The sequence below is a fragment of the Stegostoma tigrinum genome, chromosome 2, assembly GCF_030684315.1.
Source record: "Stegostoma tigrinum isolate sSteTig4 chromosome 2, sSteTig4.hap1, whole genome shotgun sequence".
In the NCBI taxonomy this organism is placed as follows: domain Eukaryota; kingdom Metazoa; phylum Chordata; class Chondrichthyes; order Orectolobiformes; family Stegostomatidae; genus Stegostoma; species Stegostoma tigrinum.
The window spans coordinates 108,345,532-108,365,235 of NC_081355.1; the positions used below are offsets into that span (position 1 = coordinate 108,345,532).

At 40.6% G+C, this 19,704-nt stretch overlaps 1 protein-coding gene across 2 annotated transcripts in view; it reads right to left on the bottom strand.

Annotated features, from left to right (window-relative positions):
• Window positions 1-308: 308 nt before the first annotated feature.
• Window positions 309-19,704, bottom strand: part of LOC125464321 (glycerol-3-phosphate dehydrogenase 1-like protein) — a 50,264-nt gene continuing 30,868 nt past the window's right edge. For both annotated transcript variants that reach the window (XM_048556631.2, XM_048556639.2), the window contains 3 exons: window positions 13,694-13,927; window positions 10,472-10,578; window positions 309-6,740 (listed from right to left, as the gene is read on the bottom strand). In XM_048556631.2, coding sequence (XP_048412588.1) covers window positions 6,644-6,740; window positions 10,472-10,578; window positions 13,694-13,927 — 438 coding nt within the window. In that variant the 3' untranslated portion in view covers window positions 309-6,643. The remainder of the gene's footprint in view (window positions 6,741-10,471; window positions 10,579-13,693; window positions 13,928-19,704) is intronic.

Consider the following 19,704-nt stretch of genomic DNA (forward strand, 5'->3'; position numbering starts at 1 on the left):
GCAAATAAAACTTCCAATAAAAAACACTCAAACAGCAATCCACCAGTTGATATGATCAAATGAGGCAATGAAAGAACATTTAATTGTTTTCTGTTTTAAAACTGCATTGCAGACCCTTTTTTTTCTTTCATTCCTTACTTATTTGTTTTGATTATTAATGGAATCACTAAATATATTGAAAATCACATTTTAATGCAATGATGATCAATTTTGCTTCACTGTGTCATGCTGAGTATCTGATGGTAACAAACGGGTGATAGATTGAAAAATGTTGTTCCTTTTACTATTTTTTGGAATGCACTAAGAAATCAGAACACTTTTAATCTTTATTTTAAAATGTTAATGCACAAATTTGATATTCCAATAAGTGATGAAATATTACACAATTACTTTGTAGTCATCCATCCACTTGCAGAGTTATAAAGTTAATAAATTACACTTGTAAAACATTTCATTTATAATTCATTTTTTCACAATTTCACTTCTACACATTTATAGCAGTATCAATAATTTATTGCACACCTTCCTTGGCAGTGTTTAATTTTCTCTAGTGGGAGCACTTGGTCACACTTTCCATACACATTTGTCACTCTTTCAGAGCATACTCTTCATACAATTAGGTATGAACATTTCTGATTACCACAATTTAAACGAAGACTATTTTACAGATCTTGTATTAATTAACAAATAAAAAGCCATTTAAAACAGTTTAGGTTTAAATAAGTATTACAAGCTTTATGCAAAAAAGTTTCAGTTTTGACAAAATACTAACATAAATGTCAACTGTTTCTCCCTGCACAGATGTCTTTTAACTACACTGTTTCTACAGCCTTTCATCCTCTTCTACCTTTATACCTCAACAGAGAATGCAAGCAGGAACTCTGGCTTGCCACCGATTTATTTTCATATGATTACAAGGCATGAACATCACTGCCATGGCCAGCACCTATTGCCAATTCCTAATCATCCTTGAGGAAACAGTGTTGGCCACCTTATGAAACCACTGAAGTCCATGTAGTGTAGATACACCAAAAGTGCTGGTGGGAAGGAAGCTTCAGGACTGTGATCAAGCAACAATGAAGGAACAGCAATACTGTTTCAAGTCAAAGTGATCAGAAGGGGCACCTGGGGAATATGCAGGTTAGTGTTTCCATTAATTCATTGCTGTGTCCTTCTAGGTGGTAGACGTTTAGAGGTGCTTTTGAAGGAACTTTGGGGAACTGCAGTGCAATTTCTAGGTGGTACACAATGCTGCCACAGTATGTCAGTGTTGAAGGGAGAGACATTTAAGGTGGTGGATAGAATGCCGATCAAATAGGCCGCTTTGCATGGAATCGTGTTATATCTCTTAAGTGTTACTGAAGCTACTTCATCCAAGCAAGTGCAGAGCATTCCATCACATTCCTGATTTTTTCCCTTGTGGATGGTACAGGCTTTGTAGAGTCTGGAAGGGAGTTTCTCTGACCTCAGCACACTGTTGGCACTTTATAAATCGGTCTCAGAGCCCTTGATTCAGTGAGGTAGTTAACTAGTGATCTCTGCTGAAACTGGATGTATACACATATTGTGTACAGATGACATTAGGTTCAACAACAAAGCTCTATTATCATATTCATTGATATTCAGCTTAATTAATGGCTACATGGGAAAGATATCAAATCGATCTCTTGGCTTCATCAATTTTTAATCCAGAAAATGCAACAATGAACTCTCTGCAGGAGCAATAGGCAAAATTAAGTTTTCTTTTAAAAGAAGCAGTGTAACTTTTTTTCTCCTTTGCCATTACTACAATTTTATTTTCTATCTCCAATCACACAGTTACTTTCCTGAGTGAGATTTGGTGGCCTGGTCAGCCTGGTTGTATTTTAAGTATTGTTTTTGATAACTCTTTTTCCAGCTGCCTCCTTTAAAGCAAAGACTGGTCTGCTCCCCAATGCAGTCCTGAGACAAATGTAGAAAAGCTGCTGCAATCTGCATCTTTTCATATCGTGGTGCACCAAGTCACCAACAATGCTGTTTTCAAGAAAATGAGGCCTGATCTGCCTCAAATAATTTAGTTTGAATGCATAGAACAATACATTGGTCTCAGTGCTAAGAGGTTTATACTAAATCAAAATGAAAGAATTCCATAAAGCAGTAGTTTAATGAGGGTTTCCTCAATATCTCAACTGAGCTGTACAAAGCACCAAGGGAGTTTTTGCAGCCAGAAGTGACTAATTGCAATTTTCAAAAAGTAAATATATCAATCACAATTTCCATCTGTCCAGCAATTAAAGATCTCTATCCAAGCTACTCAACTTCCTCACAATAATTAGCATATCTTACTCCCCTCGTCCTGAAATGAGTGTGTACAGTCAGTTCAACAAAACCTTTTTTCTGTCCCCTTTAAATACTGACAGGTTTGCTGTGCCAGGGTGGGTAAGCTCTTTGACTGTTGTTACGTACATCGGAACCTGAGCTGCACAAAGTCTAGCAAATTCCACAGGACCAGCAGATCGTTGCAGAGATGCCTTAACTCAAAGCTGCTAATGTATTATAGTTAGATGTCCCTATGCAAACAAGATACCTGTTGTTATAGTGTGAAGTGCCAGTACGAATATCCTAAATCAGTACGTAAAACTGAGAGACAATGGAGGGGTGATTTCATCTTTGAACCAGTTTTGGGTAGATGGTAGTGGTGAGAGTTGATGAGGGAACAAATTGAGAAGGGAGGCCCTATCCTAGTGATGCACAGAGTTGCACTCCTGCAAGGTAAGTTTTTAGTAAAGAATGTCTTTGTCATCTAAACCTGCAGTTTATTCTCTCTTACTCTCCTGCTCAGGGAACAAGGTAAAATTACAGTCAGATCCCAAAGATACCCTCAGAACCAAACATACATTTTAAAAGACAAAAATAGAAACTGCTGGAAAAGTTCAGCAGGGCTGGATCTGTGGAAAAAATTCAGAGTTTTGAGTTGAATGACGCTTTGAAGCAATTTCTATTTTTGATTTACAGTATCTGCAGTTCTTTCAGTTTTTACATTTCAAAAGGGCAGGGTTTGCTGACACCAAAACTCCAGGGCAATTGTGCCTGCATTTTCACTTGAAAACGTGTGCGCACAGTTCCAGACCCTCTATGTCACTGTGTCATGTGTATGGTGTACACTGCAAATGTGCACAGAACAGGTGCAACATTGAAATGGGGTTCAGTGGCAGAAATTACCTCCATGGTGGTGGGGCTGGGGAGGGATGGGTATTTTTAAGAAGAGGGTCTCATCAGTTTGAGCTGGTCTCCCTATCACCTGCTCAAAATAAGAGGATACGTTTGGAAGTCGGTACATGTCAGATCCAGGTTGGTAAGTTACTTGGGCAAATTTATCTGTCTTACTGCCTGATTTCTGTTGGGTGACTTGTGTTATTATAACTTTCAGAGTCCAGGATCTTTGTAAGTAAACCAGAGTTACGCATCTACCAATTCAAATGCAATGACCTGACCAGGACTTGAAGGTGAGAGTGAGTTAGTTTCACAGGAAACCTGGAATATGGGTTTACTGCAGACCACATTTCTGTCTTGGGTTTCCAGCTGGAGGCAGTCACGTGAAGAGGTGGTCAGATAGGCTAGCTGGACAGAAAGGCCAGTAGCATTGGACTGCAGCCTCAGAGCAGAGAGAAGGGAGGTGCTGAGTCAAGGGATGTGGATCAGGTGTTCAGTGATATACAGGGTGTGACTGGGGGAAGGATTACTGAAAACCCAAAATAGAAATCTGTGGCTGACGGACATCACGTTCTTTGATTGCGCAAGGGATACAAGGGATATGGTGGGCAGAATGGCCACTTACTTAACCAGATCCATCACTCCTTGATTCCTTCAACAGCCGGGCTTCCCAGGAAAGCTGATCAGCCTTTGAGAAATTTAAAATAAAAACTAAATCTTAGGTATGCAGTGGAATAGTCAACTCATGCCCATGGGCAGACTGTCTCTGATAAATCCAGAAATGGGAATGTTGGAGTCATCTTTCAGATTTAACATCCACCACACCAACCTCTAAGTCAGCCTCATCCTTTATTATTGGGAGGGACCAGGATGGAATATTTAAAATTCTCACCTGTATCAGTAATGAGATCCAATTTATTTACAAATCATTTTTACTTCACATGTGAATGGAGAATAAAGCAGAGTACCTTTTTTGTTTGATGCATGATATATATAAAAACGCATCATCATCCAGTTGAGATTTCAGAACTTTTATTTAAAAACTGTCACTAGTTTTGAGTTTTGAATTCAAGTTCATGAGAAATGTATACAAATAGGGTTTCTGCTTGTCCAGTGTGGATTGCTCACTGAGTGCCTTACGTGCAGAGAGCAAAATATGTCAGAAATCTGAAAATTAAAAGTGAAGAATAAAGATTGGAAAATACTCAAATAGTCAGAACAAACAACATGAGAGCAAACAGAAGTAATGTTTCAGGTCCAAAATTTCTTCCTCAGGACTAGAATATATTTCAGATGAACAGATTATTTTTAAATTAGAATGGTAAATACACAGAAGAAAATAAATAGAAGGACATATAAAGTACATAGGTGGAGGATAGAAGATGAACAAATTTAATATGCGATTGTGAAGTGAATCTCAACCAGTCTGTGATGAAATATGAGAGGAGATGCTGAAGGAAGGGAAGAAGGTAAATGAGAGCAACCAAAAGTATAACAAAAAGAGTTTAACTGTAGATTGGCAGAGTCAAGGTTTAGAGATTTCCCAAAGCATGTGGGGTATGCTGGAATTTAATCAGCTAGAGGTTTCACCCTACTATCACACACCACCTGCAAGCTTCCCATTGCTTGTCTGGCCACAGTTGTAATTAGGACACTAGCTTGCAGGACTACCTTGTGCTGAATGAAAAGTATCTGAGCCCACTTTGTTAGATTATGATTCCGTTCGTGAATCGAGTTGACTGACTCAAATCAAAATGTCGTGGAGTATTATCCATCTTTTATGATTCAAGTATCAACTTAGCAACTACATCACGTAGGTTGACCTGCTTCTGAATGTCTAGCATGGTACGACAACTTACGGTTACCTGTCCGCCTCTCTTAAAGCAAGTTATCTTACAGCCCGAATATATTGTTTTTCATCATTGTATGCAATCTCTAGATAACATCATATCACAGCATTTATTCCAATTTAGTTTCTTATCACCTATTTACCGAGGACCAATGAAAAAACTGCTAGGTCCATTGCTAAATCTGGATGCTAAAAAAAACTGAGAAATATGCATATTGGAAGGTCAATAGTCATTTCAGAATAGTCATCAATAGGATTGTACCTTCCTCCTCCACAACAGGAAGAAATCTACCTCACAGCTTGGTTCTGAAATTTCCAAAGAGGTAAGAGTCTGTCATCTGTCACTTACCTAGGAGGTCTGTAGTGTAAAGGGAACCTACACTGCTTATATGTCAGAAACTTAATCTCATATCTGAACTTCACCATTGTTGGATAAAGATGAGAAGGATCATGCTCTTTGTTGCTTTCCTATATCACCCACAAAGAACAAATCTAGGGCTAAGTTAGCAAGTGTCTCAACTGCTAGTACTGATCTAAAATTAAGGATGAGGCAAATGCCCTTCATATCTCCCAGTCAATGCCATGCAGACACATATTAGTGATGTGTTGGTACACACAATCTTACCCCTTGAAACCGATTAATTAAAAAGAACACAACTTGCTGGATTAGCAGGTCAGCCTACCAACAATACAAAATACCATGTGGCAATAGTCTCAGAAATGCCAAGTGGAAGAAATAGAAAACTTGCACTGACATAACATAGTTCATAACTAAGAATATCCCGAAGTGTTTTAAGGCCAATTATGTTTTTGAAATATAATTGCATATGTAAACATTCTCCCAATACTATACTGAAGTGTCACCTTAGATTGTGTGTCCAAGACTCTAGACTGGGGCTTGAACTCAAACTTTGGGTTCATGGCCAGAGTCCTACCATTAAGAATAGACACTCTATTGTCACTTAACAACATAAGATGTCACTAAATTGTTTTGATCTAAGAAAGTCTATTTTATTTTTAAATGGCGTTTTGTTCACTTCTCTGCTAAAACCTAGAAAAAGCAAGGTGTGCAATTAATTATAGTAAACATCTCATGCTTATAACAGACAACAATGTCTTAAAATAATGGATTTTCAGAAAGTCATATTAGTAATAAAATTAACCTTTTAGTAAGAATTTTAAAGTAATTAGGCACTCCTCTGTAATAGAGCAAAACAATTAGTGACAACAGATTTTCATGAGCATCTTGATCCAACATTTAAGAACTAAATTAATTGATGCACAAACGCTTACCTGAATATCATGCCAATGTGCATGCAATCCAGCTGCTATTGTATTTCCATCATGAACAGGCACTCATTAAGCCTCTTGCCCACTAAGGCATTAACTGTAAATTTATTTAAGTCAATCACAACATTGCAAACATTAACTGACGATACAATGGAACCTCCATTGAAGGTCAGGCTCACTTACTGATATGACCGATTGGTGTCACACAGTCTACTTCATAGTTAGTTGCGCACGATCTCTTCTAGTTGGTGATCCACACTTGATTATTTCATATTATCCCCATGCAAGAGCAACACTAAGTAATTCAGTTTTCTACATGTGTTCTGGGTGACTCTGCAGACAGGCTATCAAGTTTTTCACTGGCTTGCCTTCATAGCAAATCTGGTACACTGCAGTGAACAAAGGAAACCTATAAAACAAATATGAAAATGTATGGGTTTGTGCCAGGTGAAGAGAGTTGGGAGCAGCAGAAATGTTGCTTTAGTAGGAACACACATAACAAAATACATAAATGTAACATGAATAAGCTCTACATGTGCCAAGATAATAGAAGTGGGAGATGGTGGTAGAGTAATAATATACTGAACTAGCAATAAAGATCGCTAGGTGAATTTTCTGGGAACATGGGTTCAAATCCCACATTGGCAATTGGTGAAAACGTAATTCAATAAAATCTGCAATAAATAGTGGTCTAATCGTGACCATGTAACCCACTGTCAATTGTTGTCAAAGAAAATCTGGTCATTAATATCCTCCCTAGTGAGGGAAATCTTCCTTCCTGTCCTGGTGTGGCCTACATGTGACTCCAGGCCCACCGCAATGTGCTTGACTTTTAATAAGCAATTAGGGATGGGTAATACATACTGGCCCGGCCAGTGTCACCAACACCTTGTGAACCAATATCTTTAAAACAGTATAGTGTTATTTCTTAGAGACAGTAAGAACTGCCGATGCTGGAGCCACAGATAACACATCAAGGGTTACAGGGAGAAGGCAGAGTAATGGGGTTGAGAAACATATCATCAATGATCGAATGGCAGAGCAGACTCAATAGGCTGAATTCCCTAATTTAGCTTCTATATCTTATGACCTTACAATATATTTGAGGCTTAACTTGGTTTTGGAGAGCATTATATCAAAACAGTAGTATCTGGCTGCTGTTTACAATAATGCTGTTGAGTAGAAAAAAGATGTAGCTCAATCCTTGTACTGAGAGATTATTTACTGGTGCAGAAGATGTTCTGTTGCTGAATACAATGTTGGAAACATTCAAGTCAGGAAGCAGCTCTGGAATTTAGAAATTGCTGAATGTTTAACCTGAATTGAGCTGGTTTTCAATCATCCTGGCAGTTACATAATGCACAAACCTGGAGTGTTAAGCAATCACAGCAATTCAATCAATTAATTTACAACAGATTCAAACTTGAACGGAGGAAAACCTACAAGACCATAAGAGCAGAAGTAGGCCATTCAACCCATCAAGTCTACTCCACCATTCAATGAGGTCATGGCTGATCTGATGATCTTCAAATCAATTTTCCTTTCTTCCCACAACCCTTGATTGCTTTAATTAATCCCACAGTTGCAGGGAATTTCAAATCAAAATTGAAAGAAGTGGCTGTGTGAGGGACTTGAGTTGGCTTTGGGTTTGAAGTGTGAAATATATGCTTCTTAATCCAAACCCGCATTGGAATTTAAATGAGATAATGATGCTGCATGTCAGATTTGTCATTCTACTTGACAAATTTAACTCTAATTGGCCGGACTGCCACATACTGGGAAGGCACTTGCTACTTAACTTCACCAATTCTGCTTCAAGGTGCATGGCTGTCCAGGGTTAGGTGTCCCAAGACTTTCCTTCCCTCTCCATCTCCTTGACCAATGGCTGGAAATTTCATTACACGCTTCCCTGGTTGAAATTCACCATCTCAGTAACTACACATAGCTCACAGTGGCTGTATGCTAAGCCGTTTGAGATTTCCAAGTTCAATTGCACCATGATGTCTAGAATGTTCAAGTCCATATTAATGGCAATATTCTCTTCTTGCACTGCCGATCTGGGCCAATGGTAGGGTTGGGATGGTATCAGTCAGACCCATTCATCCGCACTGCTATTTTCCAAAGGATCAAGTCTCCAATGGGAGAACACACACTTTAGGGTCTACGTCAGTCAGGGTTCCAGGAGTCGTATGATCTACACTTGTTTATATTCTGCCTCCCTGCATGTTTGCCTTATGCCATTTTCCAGGTCAGGGGATTCTGCATAATTATCTGATTTCATTTTAATGAGCAATCAGAAACTGACACTTCAGGTTCCACGATCCCGCTGAGCGAGGCACTTGCCTCCATCAAACTCCTGGCTTCAAGCAAACCATCCTCTGGACTATTTCTAAGGCTGATCCCAGCTGTTAGTTCAACAACATTGGAGTGGCCATCTGTGTCCAGGTACTCGTTACTCTATGGGGTGCATGGTATCACACATCCTGCATTGTATTTCCACCCTTGACATTTCAATTTTGGAAGAATAACTTTGCGCTGATTGGAAGATCACCTCCGTCAACCCGGTGTGACACTTGGCTATTCACTCATTGACCTGGCTGTCCCTATCAGAAGAAAATGATCCACAGGAATGTCTGGGTCTCATCCAAAGAGATAGTGTGGAGAATAGTCAAAATGGAGGTGAGGAACACTTCCAAAGATTTTATTTTAAGATATATTGTAGTGATTGGAGCCATGGCGATGTGGATCTCATTGACTGAGATCCTTGATTGGGGTTGCTAACCTGGGCCAATCAGGGATCCCTGGCTGACAGATATAAACAGGAGATTCAGAAGGTTTCCTCAGTCCAGGGACTGGCTTTGAGCTGGCTGGGCAGAACCCAAGTATGGTACACATGTAAATAAAAGGTGTCTTGGTGATAGGACACTCGCTTCGGTGCTGGTATTTCATATATAAATATGGATATCAAGCAGAAGTTCAGTGTGGGGAGATGGGGGATCTGTGATGCATGGAGACAGTAGGATAGCAGACCAAGTCCTTTTATACATTTCTGAAAGCACGTAAAAAGAGATAATTAAGTGGAACCACGTAAGCAGCTAATTTCAAGGGTAGAAACATAAAGGCGAATGACCACCCAGTGATGGGAGATGTTAATAACAATTAGCGGGTCAATTTTGAAGGATCCATGCAGGAACCTGAATTAGGAGACTCCTAACAGTGGGTGAGGTCATGAAGGGATTTGAAAGCCATCAATTTATTGCACCACAGAAAGCCAGGAGATGATGGTGCGCTGAGCTTTAACTAGATGAGGAGCAAAGCGGTGCAGCATTAAGATACAGTGGAAAACTAGAAACTCATTCAAGAATTGATAGTTAAGTTGACAAATTAAATGGATTAATGGTTTAATAGTGGAAGGGTAAAGGGAAAAGAGACAGTCTTAATAATGGAGCAGGCACAGGAAGGAAGTTGAGAATAGTTTCAAGCAGCATACTAAAGCTTACACCCCCGACTCAAAAGGGGCAGGAAAACAATTGGTTGTAATTCAGATTATGAAAATACTTTTTCTGTGCCACTCAAAATTGATCCATTTCATAGGAAGTATAAGCAGAGCTACATAAAACGAAGGGTACAATTCTAAAAGGCGTGCAGCAGAGCAGCTCTGGAACTATATGAACAGAAATCATTGAACATGGCAATGAATAAAGCAGTAACTTTTTAAAAATAAAGACACTGCATATAAAAACAAGGATATCGTTAAAAACCTTTATAAAAACACTCCTCTAGTCTCAAGTGGATTATTGTGCCAAATTCTGGGCAAGGGTGTGAAGGTGTTAAAAAGGGTGCAAATTGGTTCCATGAGATTGGTTCCATCGTGGCGAAACTACAGCTACATGAAGAGACTGGGCGGTCCTCCTTGCAAGCAAGATTAATAGGTAATTTAACATAGGCATGCAAATCCTTTCAAGGGAAAGAAAATATGGCACGGTGACTGTGCTTCAGAGAACATCAAACCACTCAATCACAATATGTTGAATACTAGCCAGTAATAGCAAATGTGGCTAAAAGTAGGTGGAAGTGAGGCAGAAAAAATAAGAGGCACAAGGTTAATACTCAAGTAAGGAACAAGCAAACTCAACTTACTTATCTACCATTCCCTTCTGTTTGAGAATGTGATGCACTTCCACTGAAGTCTGAGGACCTTGGAGTTTCTGGCCATTCAACATCTCCTGTTCCAACTGTTCAATAGTCTGCAGAACAAATAAATCCACATACTGCTGTAATTTCATTCCTCAGACAACATATTATTGATGTTGACTAATGTATATTTACCCACACACCAGTTTTTCATTGAATTATATGCTTGATATACTGTACTATTATTAAAAATATGGTTGTCAAATTTGCTGATGACAAAGATGTGTATAAAAATAAATAGTAAAGAGGACATAAGGAGACTACGAAAAGATAAAGATAGATTAAGTGAGTGGACAAAGATGTGGCAAATGGAGGATAATGTGGAAAAATGCTTAATTGTCCTTTTTGGCATGAAGAATGAAAAATAAGCAATATTATCTAAATGGTGAGAGATTGCGTTGCTCAAATGCAGGAGGATCTGGGTGACCTAGTGCATGCATCACAAAAGGTTAGTCTGCAGGCACAGCAAGTAATGAGTAATATACTAAATAAGTATTTCACATGAGTACGTGGAGAAGGATATGGAAGCTGGGGAACTTGGAGAAATAAATAGTAATTATCTTGAAAAGTGTCCATATTACAGAGGAGGCAGTGCAGGATGTTTTAAATTGCACAATGGTGGATAAATCCCTGGGACCTGATCAGGTATATCCCAGAACTTTGTGGGAACTTAGGGATTGCTGGACCCATTGCTGAGATATTTGTACAATCGATAATGCGAGTGAGGTGCCAGAAGACTGGAGGGTGACTAACGGTGTGCAATTATTTATGGAAGGTGATAAAGAAAAGCCAGGGAACTATAGACCAGTAAGCCTGATGTCAGTGTGGGTAAGTTGTTGAAGGGGATTCTGAAGGACAGATTTACATGCATTTGTAAAGACAAGAACCGATCGGGGATAGTCAACATGGCTTCGTGCATGGGAAATTGTGTCTCACTAACTTGATTGAGTTTTTTGAAGAAGTGACAAAGAAGATTGACAAAGGCAGAGTGGTGGACTTTAACTGTATAGACTTTAGTAAGACAAGGTCCCACATGGTAGATTGTTAACAAGATTACGTTACATGGAAACCATGGAGAGCTAGCCATTTGGAGATAAAATTAGCTTGAAGGTAGGAGATAGAAGGTGGTGTTAGAGGATTGCTTTTCAGACTGGAGACCCGTGACCAGCGGTGTGCTGCAAAGATCGGTGCTGATTCCATTGCTTTTTGTTATTTATACTTTTCCTCAGGGCAGGATTGACTGCCACGAGGGGTCATAGTTTTAAGGTGTTAGGAGGAAGGTATAGAGGAGACGTCAGAGGGAGGTTCTTCACTCAGAGAGTTGTGAGCGCATGGAATAGTTTATCAGTGATAGTCGTGGAAGCGGAGTCATTATTGACATTTAAGTGACTGCTGGACATGCACATGGACGGCAGTGAATTGAGGGGAATGTAGGTTAGGTTATTTTATTTTTGGATTAGGAATATTCCATGGCACAATATCGTGGGCCGAAGGGCCTGTACTGTGCTGTACTTTTCTATGTTCTATGTTCTATAGGAGGAATGTTAGTAAGTTTGCAGATGACACCAAAATTTGTGGTATAGTTGTCAGTGAAAAAGGTTATCTCAGAGTACAATGGGACCTTGATCAGATGGGCTGATTGGCTGATCAGGATTAATTTAGATAAATGTGAGGTGTAAATTTTGGTAAGGCAAAATCAGGGAAGAACTTATCTGCTTGGTAGCAGCATCTGCAAATGTTGCCTAACAAAGAGATTTTGGGATACAGGTTTCTAGTTCCTTAAAGGAGGAGTGTCAGTTTGATGGGGTAGTGAAGGTGTTTCTTACACTTGGCTTCATTGATCTTTGCATGGAATGTAGAAGTTGAGATGTCATATTGCTGTGTACAGTACATTGGTTAGGCCACTTTTTGTAATAACTCACCTTGAAAGGGTGCAGAAAAGATTTACAAAGACGTTGCCAGAGTTTGAAGGATTGAGCTATAGGGAGAGGCTGAATAGGCTGGGGTCACTTACACTGGAGGATCAGAGGCTCAGGGGTGACCGTAAAGAAGTTTAAAAATCATAAGAGGCATAAATAGGGTGAACAGCCAAGTTCTTCTCCACAGGGTAGTGGAACCTAAAACTAGACAGCTTAGGTTTAAGATGAGAGGGGAAAGATTTAAAAGGGACTCAGGGGGCAACTTTTTCAAACAGGAGGTGGTGCATATATGGAAGGAACTGCCAAAGGAAGTAGTGGAGGCTGGTACAATTACAGCATTTAAGAAGGCCTCTGGATGGATATATGAATAGGAAAGGCTTAAAGGGGTATGGACTAAATAATGGCAAATGGGACTAGATTAATTTAGGATATCTGGTCAGCCTGGACAAGTTGGACCAAGTGGTCTGTTTCTGTGCTGTACAACTCTATGACTAAGTAATTAGCAAAGTTAATTGAATATTTTTGTTATCAAGGATAATTGATGGCAAAAGAAAGAATGTCATGCTTCAGTTATACAAGGCACTGATGAGATTGCATCTGGAGAATTCTGCACAGTGCTGGTCATCTTATTTAAAAAAGGATGTAAATACATTGAAGAAATAACGCAGTATGGAGCTGGAGGAGAAACACAGCAAACCAGGCAGCATCAGAGGAGCAGGAAAGGTGATGTTTCGGGTCGGGAACCTTCTTCAAAAAGGGGACCATTTCTGAAGAAGGGACCCGACCCGAAATGTGAACTTTCCTGCTCCTCTGATGCTGCCTGGTCTGCTGTGTTTCTCCAGCTCCAAACTGTGTTATCTCTGACTCCAGCATCATCTGCGGTTCTTACAATCTCTACTGTCATTGATGTCCTGTTTAGTTAGCTATTCTTTACATTTCCCTAAATAGTTGAATACTGACAGGCTATTTGACTGTGGGAATTAATTCTTTTGGCAAGCCCAAATCTACTTACATTCAAACACTTCCCAGGGGTCAGTGTATAACAATTACAAGGGCACCTTCCTAAATGTAATATCCCTCCTTAGCCTTAGAGCAAATATCACATCACTGCTATTGCAGCGGGCAGCAGTTAACGAAACTTGTGCTGTATTTAGTTCAGTGCCATGCAGCTTTTCATTACCTTGAATCTATGCATGTTTCTTTTCAAAGTGTTTTAACAGAATAGACAATTAACAAATGAGTCATTTACCTTTCCAGTTTTTACAAAAGCTTCTGCAATCTTCCGATTTCGTCCACCATAACAAGTTGTAATAACATCTGCAACACCACAGCTTTCCAAGAATGTTGTCTCAGACACTGTTCCTTTGCAAAAGAGTTTGGCAAATGCAATCATCTCCATTAAGCCCAGGCGAATCACTGCAGCTTTAGTGTTATCTCCACAGCGAAGACCATCACAGAAACCAGCACCAACAGCAACAATGTTCTGTCAAAGAGTGGCAGTATCATTTTATGATAATGCACCTTCCACATTCAAGATAACAGTGATGTTCTAAAAGTTGATTTACTTCTAAATTATATTCTAATACTCTAAAAAATTTAACATTGTTTTTAAGGTTACACACTATGGCATGGCAAGTGGTCTCACAACCAATACTGATCCCTCCAAAAAAAATCACAGCTCCAAAAACCTGTTCTCACCAGGGGTCAACTAGACAAGTTTGCAAGAATAGGGAAAGACGAGCCAACGCAGAATTTAAACCTGAAGGTGAGAATTTTACATGATGTGGTGAGCCTACGAGCACCAAAGGCATGGAAGGTGGATTAACACATCCGGAGGTAGATCAATTGAAAATGTGACACCTAATGGAGATTTGAGATTGCTGTACAAGTTGAATAAAAAAGGTAAAAAATGTGATTGATAATCAGATCCATGGCCAAGATCATGTTTATTAGCATGAGGCATTTTTTTTTCCTTTATTCTTTCATGGGGGCTGGACATCACTAGAAAACCTGGCATGTATTGCCAATCCTTAATTGAGTGGCTTGCTCATCATTTTAGAGGTCAGTTACGAGTCAATCACAAACAATACAGTGTGGAGCTGGAGGAATTTAGCAGATGAGGGAGCATCAGAACAGCAGGAAAGTTTTTGCTTTTGGTTAGGACCCTTCTTCAGAAATGGGGATGCGAAAGGGAGCTGGCAAATAAATAGTGAGGAGGGATGGGACTGGGGAAGGTTAAGTGGATGGTGATTGGTGAGTGCAGGTAGGCAGTGGTGGAGATTGGTGAGGTGGATAGGTGGGAGAGAAGATGGACAGGTTGTGTCAGGTCAAGGAGGTGGGGATGAGAGGGAGGGTTGGACATGAGATGAGACCAGGGTTGGGGAGATTTTGAATCTGTTGAATTCCATATTTAGGCCATCGGGCTGTAGGCTCCTGAGGAGGAATATGAGGTGTTGATCCTCCAGTTTGTGGGTGGTGTCACTGTAACACTGGAAGAGGCCCAGGATGGACATGTCATCCAAGGAGTGGGAGTGGGAGAGGGGAGTTAAAATGGTTGACGACTGGAAGGTGTTGTGGTTTGTTGCATACAGAGCGCAGATGCTCTACGAAATGGTCTCCGAGTCTCTGCTTGGTCTCACCAATATACAGGAGGCTACATTGGGAAAAGTGGATGCAGTAGGCCAAGTTGATGGATGTGCAGGTGAACCCCTGTCTGATATGAAAGGTTTATTTTGGACCTTGAATGGAAGTGAGGGGAGAGGTGTAGCACTTACTACGGTTGCAGGGAAAGGTGCTGGGTGTGACCGGACGAGAGAGTCGAGGAGACAGTGGTCCCTATGAAAGGCGGATAGGGGTGGGGAGGGAAATATCTCTTTGGTTGTGGGGTCGAATTGTCAGTGGCAGAAGTGGTGGAGAATAATACATTGGTGGGATGATAATGAGAGGATAAAGAGGATTCTGTCTTTAGTTTTATTGGGTGGGAAGAGGGTTTGAGGGCAGAAGTGCGGGAAATGCAAGAGATGTGGTAGAGGCCATTTTTGATCACCAGTGGTGGGGATGTTGCAGTCTTTGAAATAGGAGCACATCTGGGATGTCTGGGAGTGGAACGCTCCATCTTGGGAGCAGATGTGGACGAATTGGGAGTAGGGAATCGCATTCTTGCAGAAGGGTGGGTGAGTGGAGGTGTAGTCCAGGTAGCTGTGGGAATACGTGGGCTTGAAATAGATGTCAGTTTTGAGGTAGTCATCAGAGATGGAGATGGAAAGGCTCAGGAAGGAGAGGGAGGTATCGGAGATGGTCCAGGTGAATTTGAGGTTGGGGTGAAAGGTATCAGTAAAGTTGATGAACTGTTCAAGCTCTTGAGGGAGCACAAGGCAGTGCCGATACTGTCATCAATGTAGCAGAGGAAGAGGTGGGGGATAGTGCCAGCGTAAATGTGGAAAAGGGACTGTTGATCACATTGCCGTGGAGTGATGTATCAGCCAAATCGGGTAAGGACATTAGTGAACCAGCTAGGCTTTTAAAACAATTGATGATATAGTAGTGACACAGTCACTGTTACTCAGACTACTTTTGTACTCCAAATTTATTAATTGAATTTAATTGCCATCAGTTGCTTTGATGAAACACATTGATCAAACTGTGACATTTCCACTAGGTCACTTTTTCCACGTTCCATGACCTTGAAACCAGAGTTGGACTGTCTTGGGAGACAAAAGCAGCTGTACAGCTCCTGGCTCAAAACACACAGGAGTGGCAGATGAATACACCCTTAAACTCCAAAATAGACCAGGAAAAGTCAAAGATGTGAGTGGAAAATGAGAGAAAAGTTTCCCCCACATGCATACACCCTGCACATTTTATAAACGTGTTCACATTAATACAGTATGTCAGTTAGGGAGATAATTGAATAGTGTTTTAATGCTGTAACTCCATGTGCTCAGTATAATATGCAGCTCAAACGACTTCATGCTGCTTTTCATCAAATCTGCTATCCCAGGATCCCCTAGCCAGCTGGTCCTTGCATTCCCCATCACTGACAGCCCCGGCCAACATTGCCCACGTGGTACCCTTCTTGTTTCCTCCAGCTTGCCAAGTCCTCATTCACAGCAAGGACTCAGAGAAGAGTAGCAAAGCGGTGAGCATAGAGCAATAGAGGTGGTCAGTCAGGGAGAGGTGGTTAGTGAGGATGGATCAAAATAACTGCTGAACAGTTTGGGGCCAGGAGGGCCAGCAGGAAGGCTAGCCTGAGGGAGCTGAGTACAAGTAGAATATCTGTAAAGAATGAATATTACAGTTACACTGACATCTCTTTTATTGATTATTCGGATGCGGACATGACTGGCTAAGACAGTATTTATTCCCCATTTCTAATTGCCCCAGAGAAAGTAGTAGTGAGTTGCTTTCTAGAACTGCTACAGTCCTTAGGGGCACACAGACACCCACAGTGCTGTTGGAGATTTGCAAGATTTTGAGTCAGAGATAGTGAGGGCACAGCAAGAAGTTCCAAGTCAGGATGTTGTGTAACTTGGTATTTGCTGCCTTTGTTTTCAGTGCAATAGAGTTTTGAGTGTTCGAACAATATCGTCAAGAGTCTTGGTGAATTACAACAGTGCGTCTTACAGGTGGTGCACGCTGTCATTGTGCGTAGGTGGTGAACAGAGTAAATGCTGAGAGATAATGGGAACTGCAGATGCTGGAGAATTCCAAGATAATAAAATGTGAGGCTGGATGAACACAGCAGGCCAAGCAGCATCTCAGGAGCACAAAAGCTGACGTTTCGGGCCTAGACCCTTCATCAGAACAGAGTAAATGCTGAAGCTAGTGCATGGACTGCCAGTCTTCTGGGCTGCCTTGTCCTAAACGTTGCTGAGTTTCTTGAATGCTGTTACAGCTGGATAATATTCTACCACAATCCTGATAATGTGCCTTGCAATATGGTGACCTGGCATCAGAGAGGCAGGAGGAGTTATTCGCTATAGAATTCCTAGCTTCTACCTGCTCTTGTAGCCACAGTATTTAGGACGAGATAAATTTGGCTTCTGGTCAAAGGTGACCTCCACAATGTTTATAGTGGGCAATTCTGCAATGATAGAGGCCACTGAATGTCATAAACTGTGGTTGTATTCTTGCTTGTTGGACACTTGTGATGCAAATGTTACTTGCCACTTATCAGCACAACTGTGGATGTTGTGCAGGTCTTGTTCCATATGAAAACAGACTGTTTCAGTCGCTGATGAGTCACAACTTGAGTTAAGCATGATACGCTAACAACTGCACAATCATATAAGTGCATACGATTAGTTCTGTCCAGTATCTTACAGACACCTTGTACAACTATTCTGAGAAAATTGAATTTTTCATCCAGAGTCTAGGCATGTGGTATTTGTGCCATGTAAAGAAGGAAGTGCTTAGATAAAATATCAATGCAAATACAAAAGAACTGTTGCTCACAATGCAATTTCCTCTGCATGAGGATGACTCTTTTAAGGAACACTTCCATTCAGTCTACAAATTCAACCTGGTTCCCATCTGGCTTCTCTGTCCTCAATACCTTGTAGTGTCCCATTAAGCTTAACATATGCTCGAGCAACTGCACTTTACAGCCTTCCACATCAACATGGAGTTCATCAATTTTATGTCACACCCAATCCCATCTCTCTTTCCTTTCTCTTTGTTGGTTTGCTTGTTTCACTCTTGAGAGTATGGATTTTAAACAAATTGGAGAGGGAGATGGGGCAGGGAGCGGTTTGGGAAAGGGGAAATGTAGGGTCTTAACAAATCAACAGGATCTTAGAGCATCATATGACAATCACAATAACAATGCTCAAAGTGAAACAGGAAGGGACAGAGGATGAAAAACTGAAATAGCAATAAATAGGGTCAAATAGCAAAATTTATGATTCTTCACTTGAATGCATATAGTATTTGGAATAAAATAAATGAATTAATGGCACAATTACAGATTAATGGATACGATCTTTTGGCCATTAAAGAGACATGGTTACAAGATCACAGTCTGGAATTATATAATCAGGTGCATGTGACTTCTTAAAAAGGCAGGTCAAAAGGTGAGGAGCATTGTTTGTACACAATGGAATGAATGCAATAGTAACAAGTTATCTTGGATCAGAAGACATAGAATCCATACAGAACGAAAACAGTTGCTGGAAAAGCTCAGCAGGTCTGGCAGCATCTGTGAAGGAAAAAACAGAGTTAATGTTTCGGGTCCAGCGACTCAGTTCTGTGGAACAGTCACCGGACCCGAAACGTTAACTCTGTTTTTTCCCTTCGCAGATGTTGCCAGACCTGCTGAGAGCTTTTTCCAGCAACTTTGTTTTTATTCCTGATTTACAGCATCCGCAATTCTTTCGGTTTTTATATCCATATAGAATCTATTACAAAGGAGTGTAGAGCTGCTGAAGTGGACTGGGTAAAGAGTTTAGCAGCAAATATGATTGAGGAACAATGGCAGACATTTAAGAAAATAACTTATAGCTCACAGCAAAAATATATTCCAGCGGGGAACAAGGATTTTATGAGGGAAATAAGCCAACCACGGTTAACTGGAGAAGTTAAACATTACATCATATTGAAAGCAAAAGAAAACAAAAAACCTAGCTAAGATTGTGTCAGAGATAATGGGAACTGCAGATGCTGGAGGATCCGAGATAACAAAGTGTGGAGCTGGATGAACACAGCAGGCCAAGCAACATCTTAGGTGCACAAAAGCTGACATTTCAGGCCTCTGATGAAGGTTCAGGCCCGAAATGTCAGCTTTTGTGCACCTGAGATGCTGCTTGGCCTGCTGTGTTCATCCAGCTCCACACTTTGTTACCTAGCTAAGATCAGTGGGAAGCCAGAGGATTGGGCAAGTTTTAAAAACTATCAAAAGACAACCAAGAAAAAAAACAAGGGGAGAAAATAAATGTTAAGGTAAACTTGCAAGTAATAGTTACCAGCCACTGGAGAGGTCCCAGAGGACTGGTGAGTAGTAATGTTGTTCCCCTGTTCACAAGGGGAAATGGGATAATCCAGGAAACCACAGACTGATGAGTCTCACATCAATGGTTGGGAAGTATTGGAGGGAATTCTTCGGGATAGGATTCATGCATGTTTGGAAAAGTATGGCTTGATTAGGGGCAGTCAGCATGACTTTGTGCAGGGCAGCTCATGTCTGACTAACTTGATTGAATTTTTTGAGGAGGCAAAAAAGGTGATCGATGAGGGTACAGCAATGGAAATTGTTTACATGGGTTT